We start from the raw sequence: 21,631 nt of genomic DNA, 5'->3' as shown, positions 1-21,631 counted from the left end.
GAAATCCACCTGCCTCTGCCTCCCAAGTGCTGGGATTAAAGGCGTGCGCCACCACCGCCCGGCCTATGCAAACATTTAAACTGAATGTTTTCAGCTGTCCCCTAATAGCATAACCAAAAGAAAAAGAAAAAAAAACTTACAAGGATAATGTCTCCAGATGTCTTCTTGGAAAGCTGATGCAATATATCAGGCACTGCAGTAAGACACTACAGGATGGCAGAGGATGATTTACATCTCTCTTGCTTTATTCTATGTCTGGTCCTTTCACTACTGTTAGTGACCATTGAATACTTGAGCGGTGACTAGTCTAAATTCCAAAGACTTACTACACACACACACACACACACACACACACACACACACACACTACCTTACTAATTTTAATTTCTTGAGATAGTATTTTTTTAGTATGCTGGATTAAATTTAAAATGCATTGTCAAAACTGTTTTCAATTCTTGTAACAAGCCTACAAAAAATTACACATAGTGTATATTATTTGACTCAGAAATTGTGACATATTTCTCTTGGATAGTACTATTCTAAGTAATTCTGCTATTTGTCTTGTTATTTTGGTAATTTTCAGCATTGTTACAAATAATTGAGTAAAGATAAAACATCATGATGAGGATATAGCAGAATTCCAATATATACAAAGAATCCATTCACTAAAATACCATAATGTATCTTAATTTTAAGAAAGAGCCAAAGAACCATTATGACAGTTGCAAAGTAGCCCACAAGATGGCCTAGCAGTTAAAGATGCTTGCTGGTAAGCCTGATGAGCTGAGTTTAATTCTCAAAACTGGTGGAAAGAGAACTAATTCCAACAAGTTGTCCTGACCTTCACATATACAGTGTTGCACAATGTGTGTGTATTCATGTTCTCTCTCCCCCCCCCACGTCTGTCTCTATCTGTCCCCCCAAATAAATAAATAAATAAATAAATAAATAAATAAAGTAGTGAAATGTTTTAAGTAGTGTTTCTTTTTCTTTGGAATAAGCTTTTTTGGCTTCATTTTAAGACAGATTACAAATGCCAAAATTCAACCTGTGTTACCAATAATATTAGGTAAAGGCTTAGTGTGAAATAAGTATCATGTTGTAGGATGCTTGCATGTTAGGATGCATTTCACAGTAAGTACTTTTGAATAGTTGGTTGCTGAATTTGACTGGGATGTGCTATACAGAATAACTGTTTTTCTTTTTCCTTGTAGACTTTTGTGAATGATGTAAGGATACCAGAGCAGACTTACATCACTTTGAAGCTGGAAGATAAGCTGAGATTTGGTTATGATATCCTTATATAATTTGGTGCATTTATTAAAATGATTAAAAATATTTACTATGCTACAATTTAATATCTTGTTATGTAAGAATTAATAATCCTGGAAATGTATGTTTACTGTTTGTCTTCAGTTCCTGTGTTCCTAAGGATGATCCTGAAAAGCTTGGGAATACTCAGCTGTCGCCCATCTCTGTGGAGCTACTTTACCTAGTCTGGGTGTTAGAGAATGGAGCTAGGAGTACTGGGATTGTCTTAAGCACTCTCTACCTAGTATTCTTGCCAGGTGAATTACAAAGGCCCAAGTCAGTCTTCTAGGAGCATATGGACATTAACCTGCCTTCGCTCCTGTGCTATACTGCTGGTTTAATTCAAAGTTTAACATATTCTGTTTTCTGATACCAATATTACATGAGTAATAATTACATTTTCATTTCATGTGTATTCAAATTGTTTAAACCTTGGAGTCCAACAACTGGGCAGTTATGTGATTTTGCTGCCCTATAAAGAGTAGTGTAAAGGAACCTAGTGAAAAGAAGTAAAAAGACTAAGCAATAATAAAAACATTTCTATTTGAATTTAATTGAAATAAAAATATTACCCATTATGCCGAACATTTTTCTCGAGATTTAGTTTATAATTATTTTCTGAAACTCAGACAATTTAAAATGCTAAACATTAGCAATCTGGTAGACTTAGATCATTTTATCAGAGAAAGTAGGCTCAGATATCTTAAGATGATACTCAGTGTACTACCACATAACAAAAGAATTTTTAAAGTTTAAAATTTAAACTCGAATAGTTTTACACCACATATTTTACATTTATACTTGAAAAACTGAAAAATATATATTAACTTAAATACTTATTTGTTATGTATTTTAAATCTTTTAAAAATATCTATGATGTAGCTGGTGAGATGGCTCAGCTGGTGAAATTACATGCTGCCAACCAAGTCTAGCAACCTGAGATCAATCTCTAGGGCCTACACAGTGGAAAGGGAGAGCAATGTGTTGTGTGACCACCACACATATACTTGGTGTACATGCATGCACACATACACCAAATAAAGAAATGTAAATGTTTTAAATTACATATTAGACAAACTACTTAAGAGTTATCATTAATCAGCTTAAGTGTTATCAAAGCTTAACAGACATATTTTGTATATAAGTACCTCCTGTAATTAATTTACTATTAGCTGTCTTAAAACAGGAACAAATCCTAAGAAATTCAGATTTTAATAAAATTTTATAAAGTTACTTTTGAGTTTGAATTCTAGAAGAAACAATAGCATATTCAGTAGAGTCCACCTTTAAGCTTAGCTTCTCTGAGGCTGGGGAAGGGGGAAGACGGGCGTGGCATGAGAGCGCTTTCAAGAATAGAAGGAAGGCATGAGAGAGGAGTCAGCTTAAGAGATAGCCCATACTTTTGCAGATTGTAATCTATGAACAGCAAACTTACCTTCCCCTGCCCCACAGTCAACTCATAATACCTCTGAAATTGGCTGAGGCCTTTAAGTTTTTATCCCTAAGGATTTCCTCAGAATCATAGCCACTATTGAGTTAGCACTGTCACTTTTGGATGCCCAGGGGAAGCTCATGGAGTTTCACTGTTCATTTAACATTTCATGCTAAAATGGACATGGCAGAAATTTTACTCCATGGTACAGAAATATTTTTAACCATTTTCTGTGGTAGCTAAATTTGTTTCTGTATTAGCTGTACTAGATTGGGGGAAATTATCATACTTTATTCATATATAAAAGTAAGTTTATAACCAGTCTCAAATACTGTACCTTGGAAAGGGAAGCTCTGATTAGTCACATGCCACCTTAATGGAGAGACAATTTTAATATGGTTTAAGATTTGAGCTAAAGACTATAATGTATATGCTCTAAGTCTGTTTTTTGACTAGAGAACTTTTTTTGAAAAGCATGAACTCAATAAAATATTCTACTTTTCAAAATGACCATAAACTCAAACAGCAATCAGTAAACAATCAGAAATGTATGCTCTTTCAGATGACCACAGATGAGGAGGCCAAAGTGCTTTCACTGCACATTTGTTAGATGCCTCCTGTTGCACAAGTGTCGTTTTGTTGGTCTGAGATATACTAAATGGTTTTTTAAATAGTATTATCTTAGTCTTTGAGGAGTCATGCAATTTTGTGAATATTCACTCCCTCTCCTCACAAATCCTTCTGTAACTAAGCTTCTACCTTCCCACCCACCTTTAAGGTTTGTTGGTTTTTTTTTTAAGTCTCCCTGCCTCCTGTGCACCCCACCATCGAATCAGTTTATGTGGCCTAGTTAGCTAGACTTGGGAGTGGTATAATTAACCTGCCAGGGGTTGCATCATTAAAGAAAACTGTCGCTAGTCCAGTGATTGGCCTTAAGCTCATAATCCTTTTGCCTCAGCTCCCTGAGTGCTAAGAGTAGAGGCATGTGCCACCATTTTTTTCTTTTAACATTTTTGCCATACAGAGTTCTGGGTTTTAAATACCGTTTTCTTTTGTTGTTACCTCTTACAGTTTTACATTCCGGTGACCTCTTTTCTCCTTTCATGTCATGAATGTTCCGTTACCATCCTCTACAATCCCACCTACTCCACTCCCTTGAGCTTCTCTCCAATTTCATTACCTGCACCATTACCTTCCCCACCCATCAACACATACGTGTACATTAAAATCCAAAGTCCACATTTAAAATTGAGTATGTAAAGTACTTTGGGTCACAACCATTTCTAAGACATTCTGCCAGTGTACGATTCATGGAAGGCCTGTTTGTGGTCTACTATTTTTCCAGTATCCTAAATTTTCATTGAAAAAGTCTATTTCCTTGATTATAGGTATATCACTGAGAATTTTGTTTTGACAGATAGATGGAATGTTTTTTCCTATTTTTTTTTGAGCAATTTTTTTTAAAGATTTATTTATCTACTCTATGTATGTGAGTACACAGTCACTCTTCAGACACACCAGAAGAGGGCATCAGATGCCATTACAGATGGTTGTGAGCCAGCACGGGGTTGCAGTGAATTGAACTCAGGACCTCAAGAAGAGCACCAGTACTCTTAACTTCTGAGCCATCTCTCCAGCCCACAGTTTTTTTAGTTGAATATTAAGCCCTACAACTTTTCTGAAATTGTATAAACTGTGAGTTATTTGGTAGAGTCTGTAGAGCCTTTTGCATACAGAATCATCACGTGTACAAATGAGAATAATAGGACTTCTTCCTCTTTTGTGTTGTCTTTGCATTATGGCAAGAATGTAGAAAGTGCTACATTTATTGCATTTTGGATTTTAGAGAGAAGTCTATATTGTTTTGCTATTTCGTAAAATACTGGCATCACTTTGTTGTATATGTTATTTGTTATTTTGAGTTCAAGCTTTTTTCGAAAGACAGTGTATACACAGTGATATCTGACACTTGTGTTTTAAGGTCACAGCTCTTATAAATAACAAACTATTTAAAATTTTGTTTTGCTCAAGTCATAATTATTATTAAGGTAAAATGTGTCTAAAAGCATATTCCTAGCATGCAGGTGAGCTTCTGTGGCCCTTTTAGATAAATACTTATTGAATAAGTTATATAGGGATGGTTTGGATTAGCTATTACAGTCTTATAAAAACACTGAGTTGTAGATTTAGCCTTGTCTTTTCCAGTACACCCCCTAAAAGTTTTAATATTTAAGTAAACTTTAAAGTTTTTAAAAACATACTGACATTATAAGTAACTGCATTTCTATCATTTTTCTTGGTTGTAAAATTGAAAAGTACTTGTGAAAATTTATACAACTGAGAAGATCTAGCTTTTAAGGTATAAAAGCTGGACCTTCATGTCCAGTTGCTTTTCTATTGCTATAAAGATGCACCATGACCAAAGCAATGTATAGAAGAAAACATTTAATTAGGGGCTCGCTTACAGTTTCAAAAGATTAATCTATGACCATCATAAGCCAGAAGCATTGCAGGAGCCAGGCAGACCATGGCTCTGGAACATGACTGAGTACAAGTTGATGGCAGGGAGAAGCTGATCTTGGCTTGGTGGCCATTTCGCTCAAACCCCCACACCATAGCAGTCTCAGACCCCACAGGTGAGGTCTTCTGATGCCCACACATAGAAAACACAACACATTTGAACATAAACAGGACCCCGTCATTCTTTCTGAGCTCAAGTCTTAGGTCAGGGTTGGGGGGATACCTTAGAGCAGCCTGGAGGGAGAGATGTTCATGTTTCTATAAGAGGTCCTCACAGTAGTGTATTTTCATTCATGTTTTCATCTGAAAACATAGGTATCACTCTCAACTTTTTAAATGCTAGCATTTACATTGAAAAGTAGTTATGCTGTGAATTTTCTCTTAAGGAAAAAAAATTCTGAGGAAAAAAAAAGCTAGAGAGTGGTTCTCACCTTTCTAATGCTGCGACCCTTGAATACATACAGTTCCTCATATTGTTGTGACCTCTAACCATAAAATTATCCTCATTACTACGTTATAACTATAATTTTGCTATTGTTATGAATCATAATAAAAACTTCTGATTTATAGTATATCTGATAGGGTCCACAACCCAAGAGTTGAGAAGCAGTGTACTAGATGAATTTCTCTAAATATTTAGTTATGTGAATATTTCTCTATGTAACAGTAAATATGAATATGCAAAAAAGAGAAATTCTACAATTCAGAGTCATAGAAAGCAAGCTTCTTTATTGACAAGAAACTTTCATACAGGATTCAGTAACTAGATTCTTTGAGATCACGGGATTCTGTCCAAAAAGTATTTGCAGAACAGCTTGTAATGGAATTGAAAAGAGTTGTTTATAGGTCTAAGAAGTTCTGTCCATAAGTATACTGATTGATTACTTGGCATTCCCCTACACACACACACCATGCTGACTACAGTTTTCTGCCCTTGAAGTGATTGATGAATGCTTTGAATTGGTAACGTATGGTAGTAAAATTTAGTACATAATTATAAAATTGCTTTCATAGTAAGGTTAAATTATGGTAGGAAATAGGACCTCTAGAGGATTGATCTTTAATAAGAAGCCTTGTTGTTTAGGCATAATAATGAAAGCATTCATTTTATGTAAGCACTTATTCTCATGTGTATAGAATCATTGTTTGATAATGTAACATGACCTTATTGCAGTACATGGAGGGAATGGGGTGGTGTGGTTACGTATGAACCCTAAGTATATCATTCATTTTCTTTGTACTTGCAAAATAAATCTCATTCTTATCAAATTTCGTGAAAGTCTAAGTAATCAATCCCTTCAGGATTTGCTTTTGGGTTATTGACTCATGAGTCACTTTTGTGACTAGGTATCTATAATTTTTTTCATTTGATTCTGTCATATTGGTGCTTATGAACATTAAAAATGTTTGTGTTCTAATTATTTGAAGGCCAGTATTGCCTAAGATTATAAATACTTATTAGATTTTAAAGGAAAAAAAAGATTTTAAAGTTTAATATTTATTAATGACAAATTATATATTTTAGGTATTTTTATTATTAAAGGAAATATTCCAGGCTCAGGCTATATTCCAGGTACTCTATGAGCTACTAGGAGAATCTCAGATTTAAAAGTAGACTAGAGATCTGGTCTATAAAATTTCTTTTAAGTCTGGAGCTGTGGCTCAGTGGTAGTGTACATGTCTAGCATATGCAGGGTCTTGGGTTTAGTCCCCTGTACTGTACAAATAGATTATAAATATGTGATAGTAATTCTGTACATTACTCTTGAATTAGGACAATTTCTAAATTATATTTGATGACCTTTTATATTTATTCATCTTACTAATTTTTAATTAATTACTTTACTTATTTGCATTTCAAATGTTGCTCCTCTCCTAGTCCCCCTCAAGTTCTTTACCCCATTTCCCCTTCCTTTTGCCTCTGAGAGGGTGTGTGCCCCCGACACACATACCCCGGCCATCCCCTTTTCTTGGAGCATCAAGTTATAAGTACAGTGACCAGAATTTTGGAGTTAACATTCTTCCTTAGCTCTGTTTACATACAAATCTCTTCACTGTAGTGCGAGGAGAAATGAGGGTCCCTGAAGAAGCTCTTAAGGTAAGTTTATCCTTGTTGCCAGCCTGTTACTAGACTTGACTTCTTTCGTGGAAGCTTCACTTTGATTTCAAATGTTTTGTAGCATGAGAAGTTTACCATTCAGCTTCAGTTGTCCCAGAAGCCTTCAGAATCAGAGTTACCAAAATCAGCAAGTGCCAAAGGCACAGACTGCAAAGTGGAGGCTGCTGCAGAAGTGCAGCACAGAGCCACAGAAGCACTGAAATCTGAAGAGAAGCCCGTGGGTGAGTGCTCTGCTCAGTCTGGAGAATGATGTTCAGTAGCCACATCTGTGGATCTCTACAGAGAGAGAGGAGAGAGAGGAAGCACACACACAGCATCAAGATGGCACCTACAGAAACTGACTGTAGAAGTCCCCAGGAAGCAGGCAGCTGATGGTCACAGTGCGAAGGCCCAGGCAGGAGAGGGTGACCCTTGGGGTGAGGCTTCCAGGCAAAAACAACAACAAACTAAAATACAGAAAGGTAGTATCTTGCTCACAGCATCCAGCAGACACAGACTGAGGAATCTAAGGCCCCGTTAGCTGCAGTCCTCAGCTGAACTGCCTCCTGGTGGCCCAGATCCCCAGAGCTATGCCTCCAGCTCTCTCTGTGTGCAGACACTTGCATATTAGTGGATAAACAATAGTAATCTCTGTAAAAATAGTTGTCTTAGCTGTCCTCAAGGACACACGTACTTTTAGGCTGGTTTGTTTTTCTCTTCTCTCCCTGTACACAGTTAAGGGCACTAACCTATCGCCAGACCTTGGAGAGCACTTTGAAACAAACATACTTGGGATCTAACCTGGGACTTGTGCTCTGTCCCACTTCCAGAGTTAGCTTCTCACTGAGCTCCAATGATACATAATAGTTTGTCAAGATAACCACAGTAGTTGTTGATATAACATATATTACAGTAGTCTAGCTTCTTTGGAAATTTTTGAATTTGTATTGAGTCTTAAATTTTTTTTGTTCTCATATACCTATCTATACATGCATAAAAATAATGTATACTAGTGACTAATTCCAGAGTACATTTTAATGTAGCCAGTTTACCTTAGAAAACATTGACAACTATGTTTAAGTGTACCCTATATCTTAAATATTTAAGGAAAGTAGTTTCAATATTTGGAGGAAATAATAGTTTAAAACTTATTATTTTATATTATCTATATTTCTATGAATTATAAATGAAATAAAAGGGAAATTTTTAAAAGAATATAAATATTTGTATACGAATGCTCTCTCTATTTGTGTATATACCTGCATTCCAAAAGAGGGCATCAGATCCCAGTATAGATTGTTGTGGGCCATCATGTAGGTGCTGGGAATTGAACTCGGGACCTCTGGAAGAGCAGCCAGTGCTCTTAACCTCTGAGCCATCTCTCTAGCCTGCAAAAGGGAAATTTTTAATAGTACTGCATCATCTATATATCATCTAATGCTTACAGTGTTAACAATTACAAAGATGCTTTACGTAGATAATCTCTTCAAGTACCAACTGTATTTAATTGATAAACAGTACATCTACTGAAACTAAAAATTTGCTAGCATTGAGCCAGCACAAATGTAGTTACTATCTAATACCCATTGTGTCGTTTTTCATGCCAAAATTTGCTTTAGTTTCACCTTTTATATATTTAGACTTAATGACATTTCTGATCAGACTGTTTTTAATTATTCCCTTGGTAATTACTGTGTAATCCCAACAAAATTCTTTTACCTAAGACACTTCTGTCTAAATACTCAATGATCCTTTTCTTACAGTTACAGATCTCTGTTACATATCAGAGAGCCTTCTAACACTTAACAAAAAGCTGTTGTCACATAGTAAGTTGCAACACTTAGTAATTGCCAATGTGCATTCACTTAGTCCTGTCCTGTCCTGTTTAAATTCATGTACAAATGCTACATTGCTGAAGCTAGAGTACTTTTAATCAACCAAGTAAATTTAGCATCACGTAAAATATGTTTTCTTGTCTCATCTGCTTTAGAAGGACACTTTTTAACCCACTTCTTTTCAGATGTTTCTGCTATGCCCCGAGGCACTCCATTATATGGGCAGCCATCATGGTGGGGAGATGATGAAGTGGATGAACAAAGAGCTTTCAAGGCCAACGGCAAGCCTGAGGAAAAAAGTCATGAACCTGGGGCTTCAGGTAAAAATATCTCAGTGTCTGTGGCATCAGATCCATATTGGGCAAGTACTTATAGTCTAAAGAGAAGCCACGCCGCTCTGAAAATGAGCTGTGTACTGTAGCTTCAGTCTCAAAATGACTTTGCTCTTGTTGTCTATTATGAGTCTTGCATAAAATATTAAATACAATATGTATATAATACAAAATCTTGTTACATTTTTCTTGTTTACGAAATTGTTTAAAAAACCAGGTTAATGGCATTAACTGGACACTTAAAGTATTTCAAAATGATTATTAAAATGAATCTATGCCGCAGTGGTGGCGCACACCTTTAATCCCAACATTTAGGAGGCAGAGGCAGGCGGATTTCTGAGTTCAAGGCCAGCCTGGTCTACAAAGTGAGTTCCAGGACAGCCAGGGCTATAAGAGAAAAACCTGTCTCAAAAAACCAAAAAAAAAAAAAAAAAAAAGTTTATAAAAGTAGGTATATGTGATATAAATTAGTTACATGTTTTTACTTGATTCATTCTTATATATTCATTATAAAATAAAAATTCGGCTACATTCAGAAATATGGTACAGAGTTATAAGTTTTTTAAAGCCCTCACACGCTCATTTTAGTGAGATACGATTGCAATATGATTCAGAGTTAACAGCCAAAGGCCAGAATCAGTTATGGTTTAGATCCCCACATTAGTAACTTAGGAACATGTTCTCTTCTTGGTGGTATACTTAAGTGGTGACCAGTATCTAGAAAAATCAAGATTTCCATCTTAATGGAAATATTGTCCATATTAATGGAGATATTGTCGCATAAAGTTGATGAAAAGAAATCAGAACTGAAGGAGCCAGTTTATTTTAGTAACAGCAGATAAAGATCCCAAACTGGAGGAATTACATACAGACACCAAGGATCAGTTTTGAAGACATACTACGTGTGACTCTGAAACAAGGACAATCCCCATCAGAGCTCTTTCAAGTTTTCTTTGACTATTTATACAAAGTATGCGTGACAGTTTTCTCAGCTGAAGAATTATGAACATTGTGTCCTTTGACATTGTCTACTTAAACCAGCATACAAGTCTAAAAAAGCTGTCAACAATCAATAGGTCCTATGATGCTGAACTTTGCAAATAACTCTCCAACACAGCTTTCTTGCTTCTTCCCGAATGCTTTTTCTTTATATTATTTAATATGCTTCGGGTCATGTTAATGACAGAACCACTGCCCAATACTAAGTAGGAAAGGAATGGACTGGCCCCCGTACCTGATTCCTCTCATGGTTGTGCAGTGCAACAGACAAGATGGTTAGCTAGTCTGCCTTGGTATCCCCAGTACACACTGATGTAGTTACCCTCTCATTCAAAGCTGCTGCCACCAGCATTCAAAGTTAGACAGTTTTTGATCAAACCAGCAAAAAAAGAGCCAAAGTTGTGTTCAGAAGACATCCTGGGATTCGGAAGAAGACCTTTCCCAAAAATCATCAACACAGCTCTCATGAGCTTCGCACAGACTGGGAGGGTCACCTGCTGTTCTAGCCAGTCTCTGGCAATGCATATGAGGTTATCACTATAAAACCCTTGCTCCCCTCCAAGCATGGTGTGGAGTTATTTGTCCCTAGGGCATATGAGCAGTGTCACAGAAGAGTGATACTGAAACTATTGAAGTTCTTTTAGGAAAAGTTTCTTTAGGAAGGAGAAATGGGAAAAGGATATCAGAAGTCAATAAAGAATATCTGCTTTACTTTTTATTTTCTTCTTCTCTCCATTTTATATTACCTCTTCTGTGTTTCTTTCCACTGCTCAGTCATAATTTAACTTTTAAGTTTAAGTTTCAACCTCATTGCTATCAACTATACATAGCAAATACGAACTATTCTTTAGTTCTGAAACAACTACAGTGACTTTGTTTTGCCTGCCAAGTAGAATTTGAAGTTGTTGATCCCCAATGCACCTTGTATCTCATTATTATTGTTTCAGTATTATCTCCCTTTGTACCCCCACATAAATTGTACTTAATTCCTGCCTCCTCCCACAATTTGCATGGTGTAAATTACGAAATGATACTATACTCCTGGTATGTAATATTGTTCATTTACTATTTTTGCATAAATCTTGACTGATCTCTAAATTCTTCCATATATTCTAACTTCATTTTGCACTAGAGCTAATTACCTGATATGGGGGAGTGGGGAGGGGTGTTGGGATATAACCAATTAGATGGGTTAGAAAACAGATCAGTTTAACTATTGCAGTGTTCTGAAAATTACATGGTACTGAAAATTAAGGAGCCATTAAGCAAAACAAAACAAAAAATATAGTTTGTTAGCTGGTAATATCTTCTAGTTTATGCATATAGAATCAATTATAGCTTAGTTACTAAATTCTTGATAGTTGAGGTTGATTACAAAATATTAGTACAAATACTATTTCCTGTATTTAAATAAAAATAAATGTGAATTGAAATTAACATCAAATTCATGAACACCAGAGCATGTTTTATCAATGTTGTGAGAGAAGAAAGCTGTTTAACTTTTCTAACATGATATTAAAATTTCTTAAATTATTCTACTATGAATTTCAAGAGAACCACTTGTTTTCAGAGAAATGAATCTCTATTCACCTACTAAAATTTCCACATAATCTAAACTTAATTTTATAACTGAGTTATTAAAAAATTAAACCATTTGCCATAAGTCATTATAGAATATAATATGTACATCATTGCCTTCTTAGAGAGAGCTAAGAACAATTTAAGTTTTTCCTTTATTACTGAGAAGCATCTTGCTAAGTTGTTGAACAGTGATACCTTATTGTGTTCTCCAGAGCCTGGGCCTCTCAGCTCTGGATATTGAGTGGCCCTGGGCACTGTGTTTTCAAGGCCAATTATCTGCTCTTGATTTTCACCTTACCTCTCTGCTTGCTATAAGAATTTCTTGGAGATACTTTCACTTTTCATTGGTAAACCCAATGGGGTTAATTTTGAAAAGAATAATTTTTGCTCTGTGTATTTCTGTTCTTAAACATTCTCAGCCTTTTGTACACTTTTTTGACAGTATGAACATGGCTATCATGACTATTACTATTTTAGTAATGGAGCCTTATATCCTCTATTATCTTATATATCTTATATCTTCTATACCATATCCCACATACTTAATGACAAGACTACTGCTCTAATTTTTATTTAACATTAAAGATTTTTTATAATTTCATATTTAATATATGATACATCAATTATAGTAACTAATGAATTGTACAGTGATGTAATATTTGAAGATATTTCAGAAGACTAAATACTTTGAGTAATTATTAAAAACTGAACACATCCTAGTTTGCCTGTATTACCTTTTCTCCTCAGTAAATTGGAATTGATTTATTATGAATCTGCTTAAAATAAAGTTGACATTTGAGCCTTAGGGAAATTTATTTCAATTTAATTCTTTTATGATTATAGGCTATCTTGGTAATAGATAGTCTTTTATTTTCTCAACCTAAGGATAGCTTAATTGTCACCTTCTTTCTTGTCCATCTACATTACCTAATATCACCTGTTTAAAAACATCTCCTCACACCTTTATGCAGTGTCTTAAGCAGTGGGGCACTTATCACAGTGTTGTGGATTTGTCTGCCCCGCTTGCCACTCACTGTTTGTTATTCAGCTTTCACTGATGTCCTTTGGGCTTTGTACACATTCTGCTATACAGAGATGTAAATTAAGTTTCTTCCAGACTTACTGGCTGACAACAGTATTTTCTGCTTTTGCATTATTTCTTTCATACTGCTGCTTGGATGGCCATGCTGCAAGCAAGCCACATGTTTTATCACTAACCCTTTTACCTAATAATGTGTGTCATTTCCCAAGCTTCCATAATATCAGTTTTGTCCTAGAATGGGGTCTCTGAACTTTATAATTAGAGCTGGTAAGTAGAATTGTTAATTCCAAAGCATCACTTATGTATTTATTTCATATCTCCATCTTCACTTGACTACCTCTTCACTATTCTCAAATGGTTCAAATAGCCCATTCTGGTGACATGTTTAGGTAACTCATGCTTTTTCTATCAAACTGTGTGTGTGTTTATACATCTGTGTATGTTACAGAGCATCTCCATCCATACTTTAATTCTTTCTCACCTTGATCTTTTCCATGTCTTGGTGGTATTGGATCATAGTCAAGACCATTTCATGTGTGTGACTTCTGTCTGTCATACAAGTGCAATTGTTTTCATCCAGACTGTTATCTGCCTTCTGATGCTCAGAATAGTAATGGTCATTACCAATGACCCTCATGTTACAGGCTCCCAAATATTTTCAATTCTCTCTTCTTTTTCTCATTAGGGTGCAACATGGATGCCAAACCTGTGGAGGAGCAGTCTGCAGCTGCAAGTGAAGAAGCACTTTTTCCTTTCTGTAGGGAGCCAAGTTATTTTGAAATTCCTACAAAAGAATTCCAGCAGCCATCACAAATAGCAGAGAGCACTATTCATGAGATTCCAACAAAAGACACACCAAGTTCCCATACAGCAGGTGCAGGGCATGCTTCATTTACCATTGAATTCGATGACAGTACGCCAGGAAAAGTAACTATTAGAGACCATGTGACAAAATTCACTTCTGACCAGCGCCACAAGTCAAAGAAGGCCTCTCCGGGAACTCAAGACTTGCCAGGAATTCAGACAGGAATGATGGCACCAGAAAATAAAGTAGCTGACTGGCTAGCACAAAACAACCCTCCTCAGATGGTGTGGGAAAGGGCAGAGGAGGATTCCAAGAGCATTAAAAGTGATGTTCCTGTGTACTTGAAGAGGTTGAAAGGTAAAGTGACCTTGAGAGATTCCTATTGTACCACACATTACTAGACAGACTACTGTTACTTAACTATACAGCGGAAAATACCTTTTTCAAAACTTACACTAAATTTTAAAGCTCAGAAGCGAACAACACTGCTCATGTCCTGATTTCACATTCATATTAGCCTTTCTTCATTTTCTTGCCAAAACCACATTGCTTTGGGAGTGGCAGGTTACTTACATCATTTAATATCTTTACTTTACCTACAGAAATACGAAATCTATTAATTATACAAAGTAGAATTTTCCAAAAAAAAGTCTCCAGCATTTTCTTGATTTAAAGAAAGGATTTGTACAGTTCTTTTTCTCTGTATCATGCTTTCAACATAGTATTATTTCTAGGTTTTGAAAACTAACTTAAGCTACTTATATAGGCTGAAAGTTCTGTTTACACCATAAAGTCACATTACTTATCGAGTGTTTCAGACTGTAAGCTGTTTGTAGAAGCTTCTGACAGATGCTTTCAGCTTAGATTATATTTACTAGGTATTTACAATTCTAATGTAAATTTTTGTGCTATCAATTATAATTTGATGTTCATTTGTGGGCATTAAATACTATTATATAGTAATATTAGCTATTACATAAACTTTATTCAACACTTACAGTCATTGCATGTACACTGATTGTAACAACTGATCAGCTTTCTTCCCACTGGTTTTTGTGAATTGAATTTGTTTTGGAATTTGTGGAATTCCAACACTCTGGAATTTAATTTTTGGAATTAAAACACTCCGTCTTGTGTTTTAATATGCTATCAGTAAGAGAATAGTTTTGAACAAATGATTGTGAATTTGACAGTTCTGTGGCTTTTATGGGGAGATGATTAATTCTATTTTAAAAACTGCTTCTTGGGGTCAGGGAACATATGTAGCCCACTGTATTCCTTAACCCTTCATCAGGGACTTGAGTATATGCTATTATCTAGTGACTTCATTGTTAATGACAGGACTGACTGGCTTTAATTACAGTGATCAACAGTCACATGGCAGAAAGACAGTTGAGTTCTGATTGTGATATATTTACTCCTGCTAGAAGATATGTATATCATAGTTGGGTCATACATATGCAAATATTAAAGATAACATATGTAAAATGACCACTAGTGTAAATTTGATGAAAATAGTGATAAGTTAGTAGTATATCAGAGGTAGTATATGCCTTGAAAGTGAGTCATCTTAAAACTCACACACTTACTGGGTAGATGAAGGATGGATTGTAACAGTCCTTAAAACTCACACTCTTACTGGGTAGATGAAGGATGGATTGTAACAGTCCTTAAAACTCACACACTTACTGGGTGGATGAAGAGTGAGTTGAAAAGATCCTCTAGGAAGACACCATTGAAAAATCTTTGTTAGGAGCTGGAGGAGTAGCTTAGCAGTTAGGACCCAGCTTTAATTCTTAGCACCCATATGCTGACTCGACACCATCCATAAAGAGGGGATCCAGTGTCCTCTTGTGACTTCTTTGGGTGCCATGCACTTATAGGGTAAACTTACATGCATGCAGGCAAAACACTCAGAGACATAAAATAAAATAATATTTAGAAAAAATTTTGAAAATCCTTTTATAGCAGTGTAATTGTTATTCTTTTCTATATTAACAATTATTCTTAAGCCATCATTTTAGTATATTCTCTGCTTTTCACCAGGACCTATTTGGGCCTAGTTAAAAGTAGAATCATTAATATCCATATGAACATTGCCTTTATACTGATTAGAATATATTTTTAAATTTTGCCAAAAATTAGTCTAATCGCTATTGACCTTGAATTCTTCTTTCATATTTGACATTAGCCTACTTTGAAAGCCATCCAAAAAACCCTTTCCCGGCAATAACTCACTTTGTATCCTAAATGGAGCCATGTTATTTATTTCTTCATACTTATTTATAAATGACATTTCACTTTCTTCAAAATTCAGAGCTGCTATCAATCCCACTAGCTTATGAAAGGGATACATTCAGATTTTGAATAAATGGAGGTAGATAGTAGTTAGTAACAATTTATTAAAACGGACTTTTAGCAACTATGAAAATTAGTTGATATGAGATATAGATAGATAGATAGATAGATAGATAGATAGATAGATAGATAGATAGATAGATAGATGCCTTGCTCCTACAAGAGTAAAGTGCACGCGCTTTGGGACAGTGAGGAAAATAATGTTCACAAAGCCCATACACTTTCACCCTTTAGGAGAGTTGCAGCTTCCTTTATACCAACTTCTCACAAAGTACAGCCAAGCTAACCTGAATGAGGGATAGTAAGTGAACGTTTATATTTAGACATAGTTAGTGATCAGCAAAGGGGTGAAGAAGTATGCTAAGCATTTCCTCGTGGTCTTTTTTGCTGAGTAGAAACATTAGATTGCAACTCTGATCTAATGCCTCAACTTTTCTCCTTGGGTAATACACAGAAGCACTAGAAGGACTAGTAATTTTATAAGAAAGAAAATGACTAATCTCCAACAGATTAGTAACAGGAAAGATATGAAACTGATGTTTTCACTTAAAATTCAGAATGTAAGTTTATTTGGTCTAGCAGTACAGGAAATATTAGAGTTTATTCTTTTGGACCTTAACAAACTGAATTCCGATTCAGTTTATCCAACACAATATGTTTTAAGCAATGCATAATAAAATATATGTCTAAACTAGGCATTACATCTCCATTTGGTTTCCTTTGATTCCTAAATTAATTATCAGTGGCAGAGATTCCAGTAATTATGCACAGTGTTTTCATAGTACTTTTTGCATAGTAAATAATTTGAAGAGTTTTTGCATTCGTCACATTTGATTTTTATGTTATCTGTCACTGTGAATCTGCCTTGTCTTTACTGTATTAGTGTCCTCTGTTTCTCTTCCTTTTTCAAGATGTCATTCAGTTCCACCAATCCCTGTCTGTCCTCATTTCTTTATGTACTACATTTTATAGGTTGTTTTCTTATGTTGTATTTTCACCATTATTGGGAGTTTCCAGATTTACTAGGAACAAGCTTTATAAATCCTTTTTCCTAGACATACATCTCATTCTTTCATATGCAGCAAGCCTTTTCTTTCTGATTGCTCTCTTGTTGGCAGATGTTCACTTTAGAGTAGACAGCCTGGGTATGTTTCTAAATCAGGTTATTTCTACAAGATTGGATTCTGTCAATATACATTCCAATATACTAGATTCACTTATAACTTTGAAAAGATTTTAGTTAATCCTTGATTGGTGATTCCATCTGAGCCATGCTGTCTTAGGGTTTTACTGCTGTGAACAGACAGGTTGACCAAGGCAACTCTTATAAGCATGACATCTAATTGGGGCTGGCTTGCAAGTTCAGAGGTTCAGTCCATTATCGTCAAGGTAAGAGTATGGCAGCATCCAGGCAGGCATGGTGCAGGAGGAGCTGTGAGTTCTACATCTTCATCTGAAGGAGTCTAGAAAACTGGCTCCCACATGGTTAGAGTAGATTCTCAAAGCCACCAGCACAAGTGACAGACTTCCTCCAACATAGCCACACCTCCTCCAGTAAGGCCACACCCTCTAATAGTGTCACTCCCCTGGTCAAACAAATTCAAACCACCACACATGCCTCGAGTAGCTCTTGCTCTGATCCAGACAGACCTTTATTGGGAGGCTAGTGTAATATTAGACATGGCATCTACCTATATCTGTACCGTGTAGTTTATTAGAAGGAAGGGGGTAGTAGAAGTCCTTGTAGTTGGTAGTATGTCAGCATCATTTAACTCTTTGAAGCCACTAGAGTTTAGAAATCTCTGCTAGGAAAACATTTGTAAAGATTGGTTGTTATTAATAGAAACTACAAATTTCAATCTTTTTATTGAAAGGTATGCTGAACTTTTAAAATTATTGAATATCACATTTTAGATATACTCCATTTTAATGACATTCATGTTCTGTTATTAGCAAGTGTTTCAGTTACACCAGTCTTTTAAAATATTATTCCTTTTATTTGTTGAGATCATAATCACTTTATTTTCCCATTTCCTTTCCTCTGTATAAACCCTCCCATAAACCCCTTCTCACTCTTTCAAATTATTGCTCACTTTTTTCATTAATTGTTCTTACATACATAATTCCTAAGTATATAAACAGTCTGCTGTGTCTGTCTAACCTTGCTTCTCTGTATGTGTTCAGGCAGGGCTGAGCACTCGGTAGTAGATAGTGAGTGGTGTGATTTCCTTTGGGGAGGACTGTTTCTCCCGCTCTCGGCACCTCTGAGAAGCCTGTAGTTCTCTGTGTAGGGTTGAGACCTTGGAGTCAGAGCTTTGGTTTTGTGTTTGTTTGTTACCAAAGGTTTACAATTGAGAGACAGAACTAATAATGTATTAGTGTTACAAATACAAACTATGACAGGTGAGGGAACATTCCCTATTCTTTTAAGGAATTGAGGACTCTTTTATAAAGCTGAGATTGAGAGAAAGAAAAGTAAAACTCAATTTGTTTATAAAGGGCCTCATTATTAGTTGGTGAAATATAATTGTAACTGTTGCACTTGAGGGCAGTGTGCAGACCCTGTTACACTAAAGGACATACAACTTTGTCTTCGGAAGGGGAAGGGTATCAAAACAAATGGCACTTTTGTATGTGCTTCTGATTTTCTACACGAAATTTTTTTCTTCTCTACTATATCATGTCTTTCTTGTGTCCAGGAAACAAACATGATGATGGCACACAGAGTGATTCAGAGAATGCTGGGGCACACAGGCGCTGCAGCAAGCGTGCAGCTCTGGAGGAACATTTACGGCGCCATCACTCAGAGCAGAAAAAGAAGGTCCAGTCTACTGAAAAGCATCAAGATCAGACTGCTGTAAGTCAAACTGCTTTTATGATTGCATTCTTTGATGAAGATCATTCCAGAAAGAGAAGGTCATATTCTTTTACTCAAAGTTCAGGAATCTTATGTCAGGAAACTACTTTCTCAACACCACATACAAAACTTGAAAAAGCAAAATCTCCACCAGCAGATGCCAAAGTGGTTTCTTTGTCTTTACAGACTAGCTCTACGCACCACAGAGGGGGGCGTGGTGTTCCACATGGGAAATTGTTAAAACAGAAATCAGAGGAGCCATCGGTGTCAATACCCTTCCTACAAACTGCATTGTTAAGAAGTTCAGGGAGTCTTGGGCACAGACCAAGCCAGGAGATGGATGTAATGTTAAAAAATCAAGCTACTTCTGCCTCTTCAGAAAAGGATAATGATGATGATCAAAGTGACAAGGGTACTTATACCATTGAGTTAGAGAATCCCAACAGTGAGGAGGTGGAAGCAAGAAAAATGATTGACAAGGTAAATAATTGAAATTTGAGTATGATGGTAGTTGTGGGGGGCTGTTGACTCGTGGACCTCATTGGCGAGCTGTATGAAACGTTCTCATGCAGTGTGTTGTGTTGGTACCTCAGGGTTTATTTAGGGACCTAGAAGACTAATAGCAAGAACAAAATGTTTCCTACTTTCAATTTCACTTATATTCTCAATTTTCCTAAATTTTAAGTCTTCTACACTTAAACTATCTGTGCCTTTTTAAGGTATATGAATTTCATTGTCTTTAAAACTGTTGTTATTTTGTATTTATTTCTATTAAAACTGAACAAAGAAATAGATTTCTATACGAATATAAATGTTAACTGGTTTTCTACCTACTGATTTCATTTTGGGACCACATGAAAAGGATTTGCTTTGATTAGCTTTACTCATATTCTGTTTGTTTCTCTTCACTACTATCTGTGATAAAATCAGAACAAAATCAGTTTTTATATGTTTTGTTCATTTTAGTCAGGCTTATCCCAGTCCCAGTTGTAATGATTTGTCTATATTTCAGATATTTCTTTGATGTTAGTTATTTATTTACATGCTGACCATTGTATGATTTATAAAGTACTTCCTAATTTGTTCTGATAGTAAATAGTGGACCTTAGAGTGAGCTATTTATTTTACCACATGGAAAATAGCAACTAAGTTTGACTAAACATTAATCTCTTATTTAAATGCTTGTTACTGAAAATGTGCTAATGAGTGAACAACATTGATATCACTTAAGTGGCTAATACAGATTGAATCAGAGTCTATGTTAAAACAAGATAATCGTGTGCTTCGTGTGCACATTAACATTTAGAATATTCTAATTTCAAGAGTTGTCCATCAAGCCAGGCAGTGGTGGTACACGCCTTTAATCCCAGCACTTGGGAGGCAGAGGCAGGTGGATTTCTGAGTTCGAGGCCAGCCTGGTCTACAGAATGAGTTCCAGGACAGCCAGGGCTAAACAGAGAAACCTTGTCTCAAAAAAACAAAAACAAAAACAAAAAACAAACAAAAGAATTGTCCATCAAAGAATGATCAAGATCTAACCCTCTGGGATGCAAGCAAAAATAGTATGACTATGTTCACTTTTAATTCTCAACATATTATTTTTATTTTAGTATTTGTTTTATAGTATTTTCAATGCATTCACTGGTATACATGTATAATTTGTAAGCATAAATGTATTGAGTCTAATTATTCTGTTAGAGTGGCATAATGCCTGACTTTTAGAGACCTGTTAGTCTTGAAAATAAGTGTTATATGCAAGCAGTACTTTTACCATTGTTAAAAAGAAGTATGGATTTTAAACAGCCAATAGGCAGTTCACTCCACAGTTGATTAATATTTCTCCATTGAATATTATTTTATGGTTTTATATTCATTAAGAACATGGCTGTTTGCAAGCATCTGGAATTAAGTATATAAACTTTATGTACTATTTATCCTCTTTAAGCTTAAATGTCATTTATTTAAGAAATTAAGACTTTTTTAGGTTTAACATGAATTCAAAAACACATAGGAAGCTTGTCATGTCATATAGCTGTATGAAGAGGACCTCTTAGTTATTACTTTTTAGTATTAGTCATTTCTACATATGACTCTCTAACCAAAGTCTGGCGAGGCCTGGAAAGTTCTTTCAGCACTGAAGAGGTTAAATAAAAACCCAAGGGACCAGGTACAAGATATAGTACAAGGGACAGGCCTGGCCTTGGGCAGTGTGCAAGAAAGTAGGAATTTCTATAGATAGGCCTACTTAGGAAAGTGATAGGCAGTGGGGAGTTCACAGAATCTGATCATTAGTTGTTGTCTAAAATTATCATATGCATTATTTTCATTCTAAAGGAGCCCTATAATACATCATCACTTTCAGAATGGAGACACCAACGATTTTAGAGCAAGGACCATTAAAAAGAATATTATGCAACTGGATAGCTAATTTATCCATTCTTCAGTTGTGTAAACCAGAACA

At 35.6% G+C, this 21,631-nt stretch overlaps 1 protein-coding gene and 1 long non-coding RNA gene across 14 annotated transcripts in view; one reads left to right on the top strand and one right to left on the bottom strand.

Moving 5' to 3' along the window:
• Positions 1-8,872, bottom strand: part of LOC116104048 — a 20,879-nt gene extending 12,007 nt beyond the window's left edge. The window contains exon 1 of the long non-coding RNA XR_004123685.1: positions 8,621-8,872. This is a non-coding gene — a long non-coding RNA (uncharacterized LOC116104048). The remainder of the gene's footprint in view (positions 1-8,620) is intronic.
• The window catches only part of Cep170 (centrosomal protein 170), an 80,770-nt gene that overhangs the window by 24,167 nt on the left and 34,972 nt on the right, over positions 1-21,631 (top strand). For 6 of the 13 annotated variants that reach the window (XM_031390679.1, XM_031390669.1, XM_031390640.1 and 3 more), the window contains exons 4-9: positions 1,215-1,293; positions 7,303-7,361; positions 7,444-7,603; positions 9,382-9,516; positions 13,836-14,312; positions 19,013-19,650. In XM_031390679.1, coding sequence (XP_031246539.1) covers positions 1,215-1,293; positions 7,303-7,361; positions 7,444-7,603; positions 9,382-9,516; positions 13,836-14,312; positions 19,013-19,650 — 1,548 coding nt within the window. The remainder of the gene's footprint in view (positions 1-1,214; positions 1,294-7,302; positions 7,362-7,443; positions 7,604-9,381; positions 9,517-13,835; positions 14,313-19,012; positions 19,651-21,631) is intronic. The other 7 variants (XM_031390734.1, XM_031390723.1, XM_031390703.1 and 4 more) reach the window with 2 other exon arrangements.

The sequence above is a fragment of the Mastomys coucha genome, unplaced genomic scaffold (assembly GCF_008632895.1).
Source record: "Mastomys coucha isolate ucsf_1 unplaced genomic scaffold, UCSF_Mcou_1 pScaffold1, whole genome shotgun sequence".
NCBI lineage: Eukaryota > Metazoa > Chordata > Mammalia > Rodentia > Muridae > Mastomys > Mastomys coucha.
This window is presented reverse-complemented; position numbering and strand designations above follow the sequence as displayed.